The 19,344-nt window shown below is 43.3% G+C and overlaps 1 protein-coding gene across 3 annotated transcripts in view; it reads right to left on the bottom strand.

Moving 5' to 3' along the window:
• Positions 1-19,344, bottom strand: part of LOC118379987 (GPI ethanolamine phosphate transferase 2-like) — a 129,347-nt gene that overhangs the window by 18,959 nt on the left and 91,044 nt on the right. For all 3 annotated transcript variants that reach the window (XM_035766987.2, XM_052511832.1, XM_035766995.2), the window contains 2 exons: positions 3,930-4,064; positions 3,563-3,737 (listed from right to left, as the gene is read on the bottom strand). In XM_035766987.2, the coding sequence (XP_035622880.1) occupies positions 3,563-3,737; positions 3,930-4,064 (310 nt within the window). The remainder of the gene's footprint in view (positions 1-3,562; positions 3,738-3,929; positions 4,065-19,344) is intronic.

Raw genomic sequence — 19,344 nt, 5'->3', positions numbered from 1 at the left:
GGCCGAGGTTGGAGTAGCCAGGCGGAAGGCATGGCCAGCCGTTGAGAAATGCTTGTTGAAGTTTTCGATAATCAAGGATTTGTCGGTGGTGACCGTGTTCCCTAGCCTCAGTGCAGTGGGCAGCTGGGAGGAGGTGCTCTTGTTCTCCATGGACTTCACAGTGTCCCAGAACTTTTTGGAGTTGGAGCTACAGGATGCAAACTTCTGCCTGAAGAAGCTGGCCTTCGCTTTCCTGACTGACTGCGTGTATTGGTTCCTGACTTCCCTGAACAGTTGCATAACGCGGGGACTATTCGATGCTATTGCAGTCCGCCACAGGATGTTTTTGTGCTGGTCGAGGGCAGTCAGGTCTGGAGTGAACCAAGGGCTGTATCTGTTCTTAGTTCTGCATTTTTTGAACGGAGCATGCTTATCTGAAATGGTGAGGAAGTTACTTTTAAAGAATGACCAGGCATCCTCAACTGACGGGATGAGGTCAATGTCCTTCCAGGATACCCGGGCCAGGTCAATTAGAAAGGCCTGCTCACAGAAGTGTTTTAGGGAGCGTTTGACAGTGATGAGGGGTGGTCGTTTGACTGCGGCTCCGTAGCGGATACAGGCAATGAGGCAGTGATCGCTGAGATCCTGGTTGAAGACAGCGGAGGTGTATTTGGAAGGCCAGTTGGTCAGGATGACGTCTATGAGGGTGCCCTTGCTTACAGAGTTAGGGTTGTACCTGGTGGGTTCCTTGATGATTTGTGTGAGATTGAGGGCATCTAGTTTAGATTGTAGGACTGCCGGGGTGTTAAGCATATCCCAGTTTAGGTCACCTAACAGAACAAACTCTGAAGCTAGATGGGGGGCGATCAATTCACAAATGGTGTCCAGGGCACAGGGAGCTGAGGGGGGTCGGTAGCAGGCGGCAACAGTGAGAGACTTATTTTTGGAGAGAGTAATTTTCAAAATTAGTAGTTCGAACTGTTTGGGTATGGACATGGAAAGTATGACATTACTTTGCAGGCTATCTCTGCAGTAGACTGCAACTTCTCCCCCTTTGGCAGTTCTATATTGACGGAAGATGTTATAGTTGGGTATGGAAATCTCTGAATTTTTGGTGGCCTTCCTGAGCCAGGATTCAGACACGGCAAGGACATCAGGGTTAGCAGAGTGTGCTAAAGCAGTGAGTAAAACAAACTTAGGGAGGAGGCTTCTGATGTTGACATGCATGAAACCAAGGCTTTTTCGATCACAGAAGTCAACAAATGAGGGTGCCTGGGGACATGCAGGGCCTGGGTTTACCTCCACATCACCCGCGGAACAGAGAAGGAGTAGTATGAGGGTGCGGCTAAAGGCTATCAAAACTGGTCGCCTAGAGCGTTGGGGACAGAGAATAAGAGGAGCAGGTTTCTGGGCATGGTAGAATATATTCAGGGCATAATGCGCAGACAGGGGTATGGTGGGGTGCGGGTACAGCGGAGGTAAGCCCAGGCGGGTAAGCCCAGGTGATGATGAGAGAGGTTGTATATCTGGACATGCTGGTTGTAATGGGTGAGGTCACCGCATGTGTGGGAGGTGGGACAAAGGAGGTATCAGGGGGTATGAAGAGTGGAACGAGGGGCTCCATTGTGAACTAAAACAATGATAACTAACCTGAGCAACAGTATACAAGGCATATTGACATTTGAGAGAGACATACAGCGAGGCATACAGTAATCACAGGTGTTGAATTGGGAAAGCTAGCTAAAACAGTAGGTGAGACAACAACAGCTAATCAGCTAGCACAACAACAGCAGGTAAAATGGCGTTGACTAGGCAACGGGGCCGACAGATAAAACAAACAAGCAGAATGGAGTACCGTGATTAATGGACAGTCCAGCGTGCATCAGCTATGTAGCCAAGTGATCAGTGTCCAGGGGGCAGCGGTGGATGGGGCAGGGAAGCTGGACTGGCGAGTGTTATCCAGGTTAAAAAACTAACAATGACTAAATAGATTGTAGCTAGTTAGCTGGTTAGCTTCTGGAGGTTCTTGAGTGTGTTCTAAAAATTAAAAATAATAGCGATTCCGGATCACATTGGGTGAGGCAGGTTTCCGGAAGGTATAAACAAATTAAAAATCTGAAAGAGATAGAAAGTAAATATGGGTCCAGTGAGTGTTTGGGACGCAGCGATGCAGACGGTTAGCAGGCTTAAACAAGGTAGCAGTTAGCGGACCAGGGATAAACAAGCTAGCAGTTAGCAGGCTGAATTAGCAAGCAAGGAGATAGCAAGGGCTAGAGAGTTAGCCTTTGGGGGACGTCGCGATGGGGTGAGTCTGTTTATTCCTCTTCATGCGGTGACATCGATAGACCGGTCATGGGCCCGGGTATTGTAGCCCAGGAGTATGCTACGGTGGTAAGCACAGGTGCTCTGGCCGGGCTAGCTAGTGCAAATCAATCCCAGAACAACAGCAAAGGACCTTGTGAAGATACTGGAGGAAACAGGTACAAAAGTATCTATATCCACAGTAAAACAAGTCCTATATCGACATAACCTAAAAGGTCTCTCAGCAAGGAAGAAGCCACTGCTATAAAACTGCCATAAAAAAGCCAGACTACGGTTTGCAACTACACATGGGACAAAGATCATACTTTCTGGAGAATTGTCCTCTGGTATGATGAAACAAAAATAGAACTGTTTGGCCATAACGACCATCGTTATGTTTGGAGGAAAAAGAGGCTTGCAAGCCGAAAAACACCATCCCAACCGTGAAGCACGTTTGTGGCAGCATCATGTTGTGGGGGTGCTTTGCAACAGGAGGGACTAGTGCACTTCACAAAATAGATGGCATCATGAGGTAGGGAAATTATGTGGATATATTAAAGCAACATCTCAAGACATCAGTCAGGAAGTTAAAGCTTAGTCGCAAATGGGTCTTCCAAATGGACAATGACCCCAAGCATACTTCCAAAGTTGTGGCAAAATGCCTTAAGGACAACAAAGTCAAGGTATTGGAGTGGCCCTCACAAATCTCTGACCTCAATCCTATAGAACATTTGTGGGCAGAACTGAAAAAGCGTGTGCAAACAAGGAAGCCTACAAACCCGACTCAGTTACACCACCTGTCAGGAGGAACGGGACAACATTCACCCAACTTATTGTGGGAAGCTTGTGGAAGGCTATCCGAAATGTTTGACCCAAGTTAAACAAATTAAAGGCAATGCTAACAAATACTAATTGAGGGGATGTAAACTTCTGACCCACTGGGAATGTGATGAAATAAATAAAAGCTGAAATAAATTACTCTCTCTTCTATTATTCCGACATTTCACTTTAAAATAAACTGGTGATCCTAACTGCCCTAAGACAGTGAATTTTTACTCGGATTAAACGTCAGGAATTGTGAAAAACAGAGTTTAAATGTATTTGGCTAAGGTGTATGTAAACTTCTGACTTCAACTGTACCTCATTCACAACTTCATTTAGAAAAGGACTTCATCTGCTGTGTCTGCTTTGCACTCAAAATAAGATATTTAATAGTTTTTTTCCTCATGCATTTAAATATTTTGGGGGGAGTGCAGATCCCCCTCATCTAACGGTCCCTTACCTGGAAGTAGAAGAAGGCCTGTCCAAACCAGTAGTGCATGATGGTGGTCTGTGCAGCGTCGTAGTGGAGCTTCTTCCAGATGAACTGGGCCATCAAAGTCTGGACCAGCAAACAGCAGCACAGCACCGGCAGGTTGTGGGCTCGGAACAACAGGGCCACCAACAGAACCACACCACTATAAGAAGATTACTTTATTGTCCAATAACTATGCTTAATGAGTAAATAAGACAAATAAGTGGTTCTCAGCTGACTTGCACGGTTCAATAAAGGTTGAATAAAACAATGTACACAGGATTCAAACTTGCCACCTACCGATTGCTAGCCCGCCTCTCTATTCTCTAAGCTATTTGCCATGTAGTCTACCTACCTGTAGATTTCCCATAAGCCCCTGCTCTTCAGCCTGGCATCGGCTGTGATGACCTGGGACCGCAACAGGTCCTTGGAGCCCGTGAAGAGGATGCCCAGGACGAAGACATACACAAAGCGTGCCTCCACGGTCCCCCTGAGGAGAAAAGAGATGAAGTGGTTAGCCTGTTTAAAACATTGTTCAAGGAACTCAAGTGTCCAAGGGCTGGCCACTCCATCTGAATGCCCAATAACCTGTTACTAGCCCCAGGTCCAGTTCAGATTTGAATTAGTTTAACTTTATTGTCTTACTTTGTTGATGTAACATGTTTTGTCAGTTATTTTTCTGCTGTGCTGCAGTTACAAAACTTTTAAAAATACAGAAACACCTTCAACCTGCATTGGCCAGCAGCATACCACTGCTGGCTTGCTTCTGATGCTAAGCAGGGTTGGTCCTGGTCAGTCCCTGGATGGGACACCAGATGCTGCTGGAAGTGGTGTTGGAGGGCCAGTAGGAGGCACTCTTTCCACTGGTCTAAAAAATATACCAATGCCCCAGGGCAGTGATTGGGGACACTGCCCTGTGTAGGGTGCCGTCTTTCGGATGGGATGTTAAACGGGGGTCCTGACTCTCTGAGGTAATTAAAGATCCCATGGCACTTGTGGTGGTGTTAACCGTGGTGTCCTGGCTAAATTACCAATCTGGCCCTCAAACCATCATGGTCACCTAATGAATTCCCAGTTTAAAATGGGCTCATTCATCCCCCTCCTCTCCCCTGTAACTATTCCCCAGGTTGTTGCTGTAAATGAGAACGTGTTCTCAGTCAACTTACCTGGTAAAATAATGGTTTTTAAAAAATCTGCAGTTCCCCTTTCAAAACAGCCCCATCTCAGTAAAGAAGGCAGCCATTTCGTGCCTCACTAGACATCAGTTATCTCCATGGAGAGACGTGAGAAGTTTATTTATTTATGAGTGCTTTACTCTCTCGTGGGCCCACAGGAAAAGAACACGGATAGATAAGGTCAAGTCTCCATTTGACAGCATAAAGGGGAGGTGAGTAGAGCTAAGTATACTCTGCTCAAACCTGGAAAATGAGGCCCAGTAGTGGGAAAAGATATGTTGACTTACTAACCCAAAACAATGTGTTGAGATCTTACAAAGTGAGCTTGCACACTTCAGATAATAAAAATCCAGACTTTTCCCCAAGCTAACGGATACATTTTCAACACCTCAACCTTTCTTGTTTGCAGCAATTCTTGTGAGGAGATGACTGATTCATAGTTCATGTGAGTGCTGATGGTAATTTTTTTATTGTTATAGTTGAGATGTTTTTGGTCTATCTTGCTAGGCATAGCCTATTTTCATACCGTATGTATCTACCTTGTATCCATGAAGTTCAAGAAGTCCAGACCTTCATCAGACTGTAGCTTACAATTCCATACTTTTTAAAGTCTTGACAATGGCTATTTGCCCGTAGCTTTTTCACACTAAGACCTGAGCAAGCTCCCTGTACACAAGATACAATACATCTGGATTCTAGATAGGTTGGGTAGTTGAAGGGCAAGCCAATCCAGAAACTGATATGATGGTGGTAAGTACACAGACAGTCATCACACAGAGCCCCTCTTATTATGATAGGATAAGTAATCCTTCTCACCCCCCCCCTAAAAGATTTAGATGCACTATTGTAAAGTGGCTGTTCCACTGGATGTCATAAGGTGAATGCACCAATTTGTAAGTCGCTCTGGATAAGAGCGTCTGATAAATGACTTAAATGTAAATGTAATGTAAAATGACAGAGAGAACTACACTGTTTCTCACTTCAGAAATTCAGACAAACACCACTAACCTGGTAAAAAAAAAGTAAAGAAAGATCAATACAAAGTCAGCTCCCTGGGCTTTTGAGTCAAGTTAACGTGGATACACATACATATGTGTGTTAGACATAGCAGAAGACACAAGGACATGTGCTTTGACTAAAAACCATATGGGTGAATGATCCTGATTCCTGTGCCTGTTCTTATGGAACGCACAACATTTTCTATGTCTTCACTCATTGGGAAAAGGTACGACAACAGGAGACGACACGTAGCCTCCTGGCACGTAACCATGGAGACAGGGTTGTGTGAACAGAAGTCAGGAGTTTTTAGTGTGAGAAGCCTTAGGAGAGAGAGTGCAGACAGTCAGTCTGCCAAACAGCAAACAGCAAACAGACCGCCCACCCCCCACACCCCCTCACACCTTAGTACAATATCTGCCTCTCTGTGTGTGTGTGTGTGTGTGTGTGTGTGTGTGTGTGTGTGTGTGTGTGTGTGTGTGTGTGTGTGTGTGTGTGTGTGTGTGTGTGTGTGTGTGTGTGTAAGAGAGAGAGATAGAGAGAAGCATGGATAAGAATATGAAAATGAGCACTGACAAACTACCAGCTTGTGAATAAACATGAACCTAAACAAACTAAAAATACCATGGATTTTGGTGCTGCAGCAGTTGTTACTGCTAGCTTCTGTACCTAGGGAAGGAGAGGCAGAGGAGAATGAGGTTACAGCTCATTATCAATAAAACCACGCTTAACTAGCGGGCAAAACATGTTGAAATGACAAGAGCAAAACAGCTTTTATGATGTGATTTAAACCTGTTTTGCCCGCTGGGAAAGCCGTCACCAGGTGAACCTCACTTCCTAAATGAACAAAGTGTCGATAAAAGTTAAACACTCAACCCCCATTAATTTAGACAAATTCAACAAGGAAATAGAAAGAAGAAACCGTCAATCTTACAGACACTAATCAGCCTTACAAACAGGGCCGCCTTCTCGTCAAATATGACTAGACTGACAGCGTGTCCCCCAAAGGGACCAAACATCCTTGAGTTTTAAGGAGCCTGGAGTGATAGGAGTGGAATAAGGGTCTAGTTCACTAGGAGAGGGAGTCAAGCAGGTGTTGCCAATGTATTATTAATTCAGTTTTTTTTTATTGCAACCCTCGTCCCTCAGATGAATGGCAAGCAGTTCCTTCTAACCCTGGAGTTGTGCTAGCTACAGCTCTCGCGTTTATATTATTCACATTTTTTATCCAGACACAATTAGATGTGGAGAGAATCCTTCTTTGCTTTTATGCTAAGCATGACTGGAAATCCTCTTCCTGTTGGATTTATGCTAAGCGTGGCTGGAAATCCCAGTCTTGTCAGATTTATGCTAAACACGACTGGAAATCCCAGTCTTGTCAGATTTATGCTAAACACGACTGGAAATCCCAGTCTTGTCAGATTTATGCTAAGCACGACTGGAAATCCCAGTCTTGTCAGATTTATGCTAAACACGACTGGAAATCCCAGTCTTGTCAGATTTATGCTAAGCATGACTAGAAATCCCAGTCTTGTCAGATTTATGCTAAGCATGACTGGAAATCCCAGTCTTGTCAGATTTATGCTAAGCATGGCTGGAAATCCCAGTCTTGTCAGATTTATGCTAAGCATGGCTGGAAATCCCAGTCTTGTCAGATTTATGCTAAGCACGGCTGGAAATCCCAGTCTTGTCAGATTTATGCTAAGCATGGCTGGAAATCCCAGTCTTGTCAGATTTATGCTAAGCACGGCTGGAAATCCCAGTCTTGTCAGATTTATGCTAAGCACAACTGGAAATCCCAGTCTTGTCAGATTTATGCTAAGCACAACTGGAAATCCCAGTCTTGTCAGATTTATGCTAAGCACAACTGGAAATCCCAGTCTTGTCAGATTTATGCTAAGCACGGCTGGAAAGTCCTGTCTTGTCAGATTTATGCTAAGCATGGCTGGAAATCCCTGTCTTGTCGGATTTATGCTAAGCATGGCTGGAAATCCCTGTCTTGTCGGATTTATGTTAAGCATGGATGGAAATCCCTGTCTTGTCGGATTTATACTAAGCATGGCTGTGGGACTAACTTGTTTAACTGCGAGGATACGGAGGAATCAAAGAGTGGATGGTTTGACAGGTTGCTGGTTCGAATCCACAAGCCCACTAGTTTAAAATAAATCTGTCGATGTGCACTTGAGCAAGGCACTCAACCCTACTTGCTCCTGTAAATCACTATGGATAAGAGTCTGCTAAATGACTCAAATGTAAATCTGTGTTGGGATTTTCCACAGGCGTCTGTGTGAGGGCTTGAGTTAGATGATATTGCTCAGAGCAACACAATCAGCAAATGAAATGAGCTGGAAATATGACAAACAAATGCCATGCTGAGGCCAGTGTGTGTTATTTGGTATGAGTGGCACAGATGGGTAGAGAACGAGAAAATGCCGACATGATGCCAGCCCCCTCGCTCTCTCTCTGCAGTGAGGAGGCACATGCTCTCAGGGGAAACCACACACAGAAATGAAATCCTGGTATTTAGATGCTGGCAGAACAACCATGCTAATAATACACTTGAATAAACTGACCAAGTCCATACCAAAAAACAAGAGGAAGATTCTGAAGGTTTCTGGAGACCATGGACTGCAGTCAGTCTGTCTGCCTGCCAGTATAACTGGTTATTAAACAAGGTGTGTATCCTCACAAGCTTGACTGATGACAATATCCCACGTGATGACAATATCAGTCATCAAAATGCCATAACTGCCATCATGGAGAGTATAGCACAATGGATCAGTCAACTCTGTGTTGTTGTTTGTGTCGAACTGCTTTGCTTTATCTTGGCCAGGTCGCAGTTGTAAATGAGAACTTGTTCTCAACTAGCCTCCCTGGTTAAATAAAGGTGAAATACAAAAATAATTTTAAAAAAGAGAAGACGTGTCTCAAAACCCAGACACCTGCCAAGAGATCAAGCATTAATGTCACTGACAGATTGCAAAGCTTATTGGGTAATGATCATTTTGTGTCACTTTTTGGGAGAACAGTTTAACTAGACACCTGCATTCATTATTTGCTCATGAGTAGCATCCGGTAAGAGGAAAACATGAGAAACTGACATTGACAAGCAGAAGTATCCTGGGTGCTCAAAGGCCTCTAGACTTTGTTTTCAACAGAGGTCATAGCCACACAAAAATGAAAATATGATCTAAACTAATTTAGTGAACAATTGAACAAATACTGGAGAGAATGTAGAAATACATCATTTGAACATGGTCCTAGTTGATTCTGAAGTAATTATATGGTTGTGACAGAGGGAGGCTTAGAACAGGGGATTGTGGAAAGGCTACAGGCTGAATGTGAGTATGAGCCAATGATAGCTTCATTCTTATCCAAGAATGTCTTTAGAGAGAGAGAGACGGAGCCATTGCTTATCATACCCATGACACCTGCAATCACCTCAGGTGTGCATTTGAATGCTTTGTGTGTGCGTGTTCACGCACGTGTGTGTGCATGTGTGTACTCAAGAGGTTCTGATGAGAGCCTGGAATTAATTTGCAACTTCATGAGGGATCTGAATGAATAAATGTTCCCAAATGAAGTGTCAGCACAACAAACATCTAATCAGGATCAAATAAAGGGGCTGCTTTGGGGAGGTGTTGAGCACTGCAGGAACCAATTGAGATGGTACTAGAAAACAGCCACAAACACTAACAGCGCTTTGACAGAACACACTCAACAGAACTTGTAAGATATTTCAGTCATTTTTGACACCTCGATTGAAGTGGTGTGTAGGTTCCATGTGCTCAGCAGTACATGTATTTTGAGTCATTTATGGAAACTAACTCAGGTTTATAAAATGTCCAAACTATCAAGCTACAACCTTGATCTGTCATTGAAACGTTCATCGCTACAGTACTCAGCCCCTCTCTGAACAAGGTGGTTCTCTAGCATAATGAGAAACATGACATTAGCCTGGGTTTGAAGGAGGGTCACCTTTGTTCAAGTATCTCTCAATCTTTACATTTCCTCACAGGAATGGCAACATAAAAGATGGTATATGAAAGAAAAACTCCAGAAGAATGGAACTGAATTAGCGCCGGGAAGTGATGATGTTCTGGAGCAAACGCTATGACATCTCAGAGACTACTAATGTCACTATGCAATAATGCTATTTGGAACAATGAAAGCATCCTCTACATTGGTTACAATGTTTTAACTCTGGTGCTTCACTGTATTTGTGTGTGTTTTCTGGGGGTGTTGGAAATAGACCAGAAAATACACAATTCTATTCAGTATGGTGCTGTAACACAAGTCAAGTGTGTTCAGATAACACAGTAGCCTCCCAGGGTCTCTAGGAGATGTATTTCATCACAGAGACATCGGCGGCCCTTAAGCCACTCCTGTAATTCACATTAACTGCACTGGGCTGAGATATGATTTCACGCTGCCATTTAAGGGGATGACTTAACAGCGGGGCAGATAACTGCTCGTCTCAAAGACTGGATGGTCTTGCCTGTGACTGGAGTACAATCCAAAGACAGTCAGTATGTCACAAATGACATTTACATTGAAAGCCAATCACATTTCACATTCAGATGTGGGCATTCTGGGGCCAGGCAATTTATTGTGTGACACCTGATGAAGCCAGCAAAACATTTAGATGACATTTAGGATTAGCTGAGCTAGTATTAGTCAATGTGGTAACCTGCACTTGTCTTTTCCTACTAGCACTGTCTTTGCTGATAACTTCTTTATAAATATTTGCATGCAACGACTGTGATATGTGGTTGTCTCACCTAGCGATCTTAAGATGAAAGCACTAACTGCATGTCGCTCTAGACAAGAGAGACCGCTAAATTACACAAATGTTAAGTGAGGTACAACAAACACACAACGGTTTTAATACTGGCCTACCAATGCTATAATGATGTGAGGTGAATTGTAACATAAAACAACATGGGAAAACCAAAAATAAATAACAAGCAGAATGAAAAACAGCTAATAAATCGTGAAACTATTACAAAAAAGCTGGACAATTCAAAGTGCCTCTTAAACCATCTAACAGTTTGTACATATTATTTCCCAGAATGGCTTTCCTTGCACCGGAGCTACATGGTGACAATTTTCCTTTTTTGAATGACAATAAAAATGGTCTGATTGATGACCCCATCTGGTGGGGAGGGGGGGGACAAGGCAGCCTCTGCTGGGCCACATAAATCATGGCCGTTCATCAGGCTGAGGACGGGCGGCACGACATCGAAACGTGAAAGAGCGGGAGACCCATCAATTCCAAGGCCCTTTTTTCCCAACATTTTTACAGTCGACTCTACAATTGGAGAATTTGGTGTGAACATTTCCTGATGTGCAGGAGGAGAAGAAAAAGTGAAGAAAGGAAAGAGAAGGAGGAATAGAGGAAGAAATAAATATGGCCATTAACTCGATCCCTACAGATGTCATATCTTAATTTGACCCATTTCGTCACAGGAGGAAAATAATCCTGCAGCAGGAGGATTTGAATATCTGAAGAAATATTTAGAATCGCCGCCAAGGGGCAGGTGGAAGCGGTATTTGTGTACAATGCACACCGTACCTTAGGCTAGGTGCAGGCTACAGCGTGTCTTCTGGGAATTCTTATGTGGATTATAAGAAATTGTAGGGGGCTGATATATTTGTAGGGGGCAGATATATTTGTAGGGGGTAGATATATTTGTAGGGGCTAGATATATTTGTAGGGGGTAGATATATTTGTAGGGGGCAGATATATTTGTAGGGGGCAGATATATTTGTAGGGGTAGATATATTTGTAGGGGATAGATAGATATATTTGTAGGGGGCTGATATATTTGTAGGGGATTTTTTTGTAGATATATTCATTTGTAGGGGCTGATATATTTGTAGGGGGCAGATTTATTTGTAGGGGGCAGATTTATTTGTAGGGGTAGATATATTTTGTAGGGGGCTGATATATTTGTAGGGGCAGATTAATGATATATTTGTAGGGGGCTGATATATTTGTAGGGGGCATGAGGGGTAGATATATTTGTAGGGGCTGATATATTTGTAGGGGTAGATATATTTGTAGGGGGCAGATATATTTGTAGGGGCTGATATATTTAGGGGTAGATATATTTGTAGGGGTGATATATTTGTAGGGGTAGATATATTTGTAGGGGTAGATATATTTGTAGGGGCTGATATATTTGTAGGGGGCTGATATATTTGTAGGGGGCAGATATATTTGTAGGGGGTAGATATATTTGTAGGGGGCTGATATATTTGAGGGGCTGATATATTTGTAGGGGCAGATATATTTGTAGGGGCTGATATATTTGTAGGGGCAGATATATTTGTAGGGGCTGATATATTTGTAGGGGCAGATATATTTGTAGGGGGTAGATATATTTGTAGGGGGCAGATATATTTGTAGGGGGCAGATATATTTGTAGGGGGTAGATATATTTGTAGGGGGCTAGATATATTTGTAGGGGCTGATATATTTGTAGGGGGCAGATATATTTGTAGGGGTAGATATATTTGTAGGGGGCAGATATATTTGTAGGGGGTAGATATATTTGTAGGGGGCTGATATATTTGTAGGGGCAGATATATTTGTAGGGGTAGATATATTTGTAGGGGGTAGATATATTTGTAGGGGGTAGATATATTTGTAGGGGGTAGATATATTTGTAGGGGGCAGATATATTTGTAGGGGGTAGATATATTTGTAGGGGGTAGATATATTTGTAGGGGGTAGATATATTTGTAGGGGGCAGATATATTTGTAGGGGTAGATATATTTGTAGGGGTAGATATATTTGTAGGGGTAGATATATTTGTAGGGGTAGATATATTTGTAGGGGTAGATATATTTGTAGGGGTAGATATATTTGTAGGGGTAGATATATTTGTACGGGGTAGATATATTTGTAGGGGTAGATATATTTGTAGGGGCAGATATATTTGTAGGGGGTAGATATATTTGTAGGGGGTAGATATATTTGTACGGGGTAGATATATTTGTACGGGGTAGATATATTTGTAGGGGGCAGATATATTTGTAGGGGGTAGATATATTTGTAGGGGGTAGATATATTTGTACGGGGTAGATATATTTGTACGGGGTAGATATAATCTGATTTTTGTTTTTAGATCAGATGTATTATATGTTCAAGGCAAGCAATAGGAAGAATAAATTATTGGTTTCCTCAGTGTCTGTATGGTCAAGCGGTCACAGCCACTGACCACAGCAGATATGCCAGAGCCGACATGTGTTCGAATCCAGCCCAATGCCCTTTGACTCATGGATGAACGTCTACATTTGACGCATTAATTCCTCCTGGTTAAAGGGTTAATTCCACTTGGTTAAAGGGTTAATTCCACGTGGTTACACGGTTAAAACAGAAACAACGCAATGGGTAAAAGTGTAGGCATTAATTCAGAGTGTTTAAAGTTTGGAGAAGGCTTCAGATAAAATTATTAAAAAATTATGCATACACTATATGAGCAAAAGTATGTGGACACTGGGGCCATTTTACTACCAATGTTTGTCTTTGGAGATTGCATGGCTGTGTGCTTGATTTTATACAGCTGTTAGCAAAGCGTGTGCTTGAAATAGACGAATCCACTAATTTGAAGGAGTGTCCACATACATGTGGTGTATCATCAGTATTCGTAGTATTCTTAGTTCTTCCTAGGGCCTAGTGAACTGTCGTAGCGCATTAGGTCTAAGCAGCGTGCTCCGGCTCCAAGCCTCATGAGGTTGCCGCCAGTTCTGGGCAATCTAGTCACCAGCCTGAGCCTATATTATACCCACAAGTTAACAGAATTTATTTCAATGTTTTCAAGACGTAAAATAAATAGTATGATCATTTAAACGGCGCAGGTCCTAATCCAGGCACTTGTCATCTCCCGTCTGGATTACTGCAACTCGCTGTTGGCTGGGCTCCCTGCCTGTGCCATTAAACCCCTACAACTCATCCAGAACGCCGCAGCCCGTCTGGTGTTCAACCTTCCCAAGTTCTCTCACGTCACCCCGCTCCTCCGCTCTCTCCACTGGCTTCCAGTTGAAGCTCGCATCCGCTACAAGACCATGGTGCTTGCCTACGGAGCTGTGAGGGGAACGGCACCTCAGTACCTCCAGGCTCTGATCAGGCCCTACACCCAAACAAGGGCACTGCGTTCATCCACCTCTGGCCTGCTCGCCTCCCTACCACTGAGGAAGTACAGTTCCCGCTCAGCCCAGTCAAAACTGTTCGCTGCTCTGGCCCCCAATGGTGGAACAAACTCCCTCACGACGCCAGGACAGCGGAGTCAATCACCACCTTCCGGAGACACCTGAAACCCCACCTCTTTAAGGAATACCTAGGATAGGATAAAGTAATCCTTCTCACCCCCCTAAAGATTTAGATGCACTATTGTAAAGTGGCTGTTCCACTGGATGTCATAAGGTGAATGCACCAATTTGTAAGCCGCTCTGGATTAGAGCGTCTGCTAAATGACTTAAATGTAAATGTAAACATGAAAGAAAAGTGTCTCAGTTCAACTAAATGGTCTTTGGATAGGCTTCATAAACATCTTGACACCTTTATGAAATTAAATATTAAAGCCACACAATACAGGCTTTCAATCCACACCAAAGACCAGAACAATATTGTCAAATTATACTCATTAGAAAACGTGGAAAAGCATCAATACTGGAGGAAAGTTTATCGTTCTACAGTAGGCCTACATCTGTCAATCAACTGATGGCACAAACCAGCTCATCAACTTAGCCAGGGAAACAGACAGGGAAACACACACACAGAGAGGCTAATGGGTATTGGAATATAATCAAATAACAATGGGCCTATTGCATCCATCGATGGCACTAGATTATCACCAGCTGATGTCTCATTGAACCATTGACACGGGCTAAATTCCCCCGCATAGCTGATCTCAATTGCAACCACTATTGGTCAACCCATTATGGCTCCCTAAAATATGTTGGTATTACTTGTGTCCTGCTTGCAACCAAAGTCTTTCAAGATACAGTTGAAGTCGGAAGTTTACATACACTTATGTTGGAGTCATTAAAACTCGTTTTTCAACACTACGTTGAAATACACTACGTTTACATACACTACGTTGAATGTGCCTTTAAACAGCTTGGAAAATTCCAGAAAATTATGTCATGGCTTTAGAAGCTTCTGATAGCTTAATTGACATAATTTGAGTCAATTGGAGGTGTACCTGCGGATGTATTTCAAGGCCTACCTTCAAACTCAGTGCCTCGTTGCTTGACATCATGGGAATCTAAAGAAGCCAAGACCCCAGATTTTTTTTTTTAACCATAAGTCTGGTTCATCCTTGGGAGCAATTTCCAAACGCCTGAATGTAACACGTTCATATGTACAAACAATAGTACGCAAGTATAAACACCATGGGACCATGCAGCCGTTACCACTCAGGAAGGAGACACGTTCTGTCTCCTAGAGATGAACGTACTTTGGTGCGAAAAGTGCAAATCAATCCCAGAACAACAGCAAAGGACCTTGTGAAGATGCTGGAGGAAACAGATACAAAATTATCTATATCCACAGTAAAACAAGTCCTATATCGACATAATCTGAAAGGCCACTCAGCAAGGAAGAAGCCACTGCTCCAAAACAGCCATAAAAAAGCCAAACTACGGTTTGCAACTGCACATGGGGACAAAGATCGTACTTTTTGAAGAAATGTCCTCTGTTGTGATGAAACAAAAATATAACTATTTGGCCATAATGACCATCGTTATGTTTGGAGGAAAAAGGGGGCCAAAATTCACCCAACTTATTGTGGGAAGCATGTGGAAGGCTATCCGAAACATTTGACCCAAGTTAAACAATTTAAAGGCAATGCTACCAAATACTAATTGAGTGTTTGTAAACTTCTGACCCACTGGGAATGTGATGAAAGAAATAAAAGCTGAAATAAATAATTCTCTCTACTATTAGGTTCATGCTCTACAACATCCGCAGAGTACGACCCTGCCTCACACAGGAAGCGGCACAGGTCCTAATCCAGGCACTTGTCATCTCCCGTCTGGATTACTGCAACTCGCTGTTGGCTGGGCTCCCTGCCTGTGCCATTAAACCCCTACAACTCATCCAGAACGCCGCAGCCCGTCTGGTGTTCAACCTTCCCAAGTTCTCTCACGTCACCCCGCTCCTCCGCTCTCTCCACTGGCTTCCAGTTGAAGCTCGCATCCGCTACAAGACCATGGTGCTTGCCTACGGAGCTGTGAGGGGAACGGCACCTCAGTACCTCCAGGCTCTGATCAGGCCCTACACCCAAACAAGGGCACTGCGTTCATCCACCTCTGGCCTGCTCGCCTCCCTACCACTGAGGAAGTACAGTTCCCGCTCAGCCCAGTCAAAACTGTTCGCTGCTCTGGCCCCCAATGGTGGAACAAACTCCCTCACGACGCCAGGACAGCGGAGTCAATCACCACCTTCCGGAGACACCTGAAACCCCACCTCTTTAAGGAATACCTAGGATAGGATAAAGTAATCCTTCTCACCCCCCTAAAGATTTAGATGCACTATTGTAAAGTGGCTGTTCCACTGGATGTCATAAGGTGAATGCACCAATTTGTAAGCCGCTCTGGATAAGAGCGTCTGCTAAATGACTTAAATGTAAATGTAAACATGAAAGAAAAGTGTCTCAGTTCAACTAAATGGTCTTTGGATAGGCTTCATAAACATCTTGACACCTTTATGAAATTAAATATTAAAGCCACACAATACAGGCTTTCAATCCACACCAAAGACCAGAACAATATTGTCAAATTATACTCATTAGAAAACGTGGAAAAGCATCAATACTGGAGGAAAGTTTATCGTTCTACAGTAGGCCTACATCTGTCAATCAACTGATGGCACAAACCAGCTCATCAACTTAGCCAGGGAAACAGACAGGGAAACACACACACAGAGAGGCTAATGGGTATTGGAATATAATCAAATAACAATGGGCCTATTGCATCCATCGATGGCACTAGATTATCACCAGCTGATGTCTCATTGAACCATTGACACGGGCTAAATTCCCCGCATAGCTGATCTCAATTGCAACCACTATTGGTCAACCCATTATGGCTCCCTAAAATATGTTGGTATTACTTGTGTCCTGCTTGCAACCAAAGTCTTTCAAGATACAGTTGAAGTCGGAAGTTTACATACACTTATGTTGGAGTCATTAAAACTCGTTTTTCAACACTACGTTGAAATACACTACGTTTACATACACTACGTTGAATGTGCCTTTAAACAGCTTGGAAAATTCCAGAAAATTATGTCATGGCTTTAGAAGCTTCTGATAGCTTAATTGACATAATTTGAGTCAATTGGAGGTGTACCTGCGGATGTATTTCAAGGCCTACCTTCAAACTCAGTGCCTCGTTGCTTGACATCATGGGAATCTAAAGAAGCCAAGACCCCAGATTTTTTTTTTTAACCATAAGTCTGGTTCATCCTTGGGAGCAATTTCCAAACGCCTGAATGTAACACGTTCATATGTACAAACAATAGTACGCAAGTATAAACACCATGGGACCATGCAGCCGTTACCACTCAGGAAGGAGACACGTTCTGTCTCCTAGAGATGAACGTACTTTGGTGCGAAAAGTGCAAATCAATCCCAGAACAACAGCAAAGGACCTTGTGAAGATGCTGGAGGAAACAGATACAAAATTATCTATATCCACAGTAAAACAAGTCCTATATCGACATAATCTGAAAGGCCACTCAGCAAGGAAGAAGCCACTGCTCCAAAACAGCCATAAAAAAGCCAAACTACGGTTTGCAACTGCACATGGGGACAAAGATCGTACTTTTTGAAGAAATGTCCTCTGTTGTGATGAAACAAAAATATAACTATTTGGCCATAATGACCATCGTTATGTTTGGAGGAAAAAGGGGGCCAAAATTCACCCAACTTATTGTGGGAAACATGTGGAAGGCTATCCGAAACATTTGACCCAAGTTAAACAATTTAAAGGCAATGCTACCAAATACTAATTGAGTGTTTGTAAACTTCTGACCCACTGGGAATGTGATGAAAGAAATAAAAGCTGAAATAAATAATTCTCTCTACTATTAGGTTCATGCTCTACAACATCCGCAGAGTACGACCCTGCCTCACACAGGAAGCGGCACAGGTCCTAATCCAGGCACTTGTCATCTCCCGTCTGGATTACTGCAACTCGCTGTTGGCTGGGCTCCCTGCCTGTGCCATTAAACCCCTACAACTCATCCAGAACGCCGCAGCCCGTCTGGTGTTCAACCTTCCCAAGTTCTCTCACGTCACCCCGCTCCTCCGCTCTCTCCACTGGCTTCCAGTTGAAGCTCGCATCCGCTACAAGACCATGGTGCTTGCCTACGGAGCTGTGAGGGGAACGGCACCTCAGTACCTCCAGGCTCTGATCAGGCCCTACACCCAAACAAGGGCACTGCGTTCATCCACCTCTGGCCTGCTCGCCTCCCTACCACTGAGGAAGTACAGTTCCCGCTCAGCCCAGTCAAAACTGTTCGCTGCTCTGGCCCCCCAATGGTGGAACAAACTCCCTCACGACGCCAGGACAGCGGAGTCAATCACCACCTTCCGGAGACACCTGAAACCCCACCTCTTTAAGGAATACCTAGGATAGGATAAAGTAATCCTTCTCACCCCCCCTAAAGATTTAGATGCACTATTGTAAAGTGGCTGTTCCACTGGATGTCATAAGGTGAATGCACCAATTTGTAAGCCGCTCTGGATAAGAGCGTCTGCTAAATGACTTAAATGTAAATGTAAACATGAAAGAAAAGTGTCTCAGTTCAACTAAATGGTCTTTGGATAGGCTTCATAAACATCTTGACACCTTTATGAAATTAAATATTAAAGCCACACAATACAGGCTTTCAATCCACACCAAAGACCAGAACAATATTGTCAAATTATACTCATTAGAAAACGTGGAAAAGCATCAATACTGGAGGAAAAGTTTATCGCTCTACAGTAGGCCTACATCTGTCAATCAACTGATGGCACAAACCAGCTCATCAACTTAGCCAGGGAAACAGACAGGGAAACACACACACAGAGAGGCTAATGGGTATTGGAATATAATCAAATAACAATGGGCCTATTGCATCCATCGATGGCACTAGATTATCACCAGCTGATGTCTCATTGAACCATTGACACGGGCTAAATTCCCCCGCATAGCTGATCTCAATTGCAACCACTATTGGTCAACCCATTATGGCTCCCTAAAATATGTTGGTATTACTTGTGTCCTGCTTGCAACCAAAGTCTTTCAAGATACAGTTGAAGTCGGAAGTTTACATACACTTATGTTGGAGTCATTAAAACTCGTTTTTCAACACTACGTTGAAATACACTACGTTTACATACACTACGTTGAATGTGCCTTTAAACAGCTTGGAAAATTCCAGAAAATTATGTCATGGCTTTAGAAGCTTCTGATAGCTTAATTGACATAATTTGAGTCAATTGGAGGTGTACCTGCGGATGTATTTCAAGGCCTACCTTCAAACTCAGTGCCTCGTTGCTTGACATCATGGGAATCTAAAGAAGCCAAGACCCCAGATTTTT

The sequence above is a fragment of the Oncorhynchus keta genome, chromosome 4 (assembly GCF_023373465.1).
Source record: "Oncorhynchus keta strain PuntledgeMale-10-30-2019 chromosome 4, Oket_V2, whole genome shotgun sequence".
Taxonomy (NCBI): domain Eukaryota; kingdom Metazoa; phylum Chordata; class Actinopteri; order Salmoniformes; family Salmonidae; genus Oncorhynchus; species Oncorhynchus keta.
This window is presented reverse-complemented; position numbering and strand designations above follow the sequence as displayed.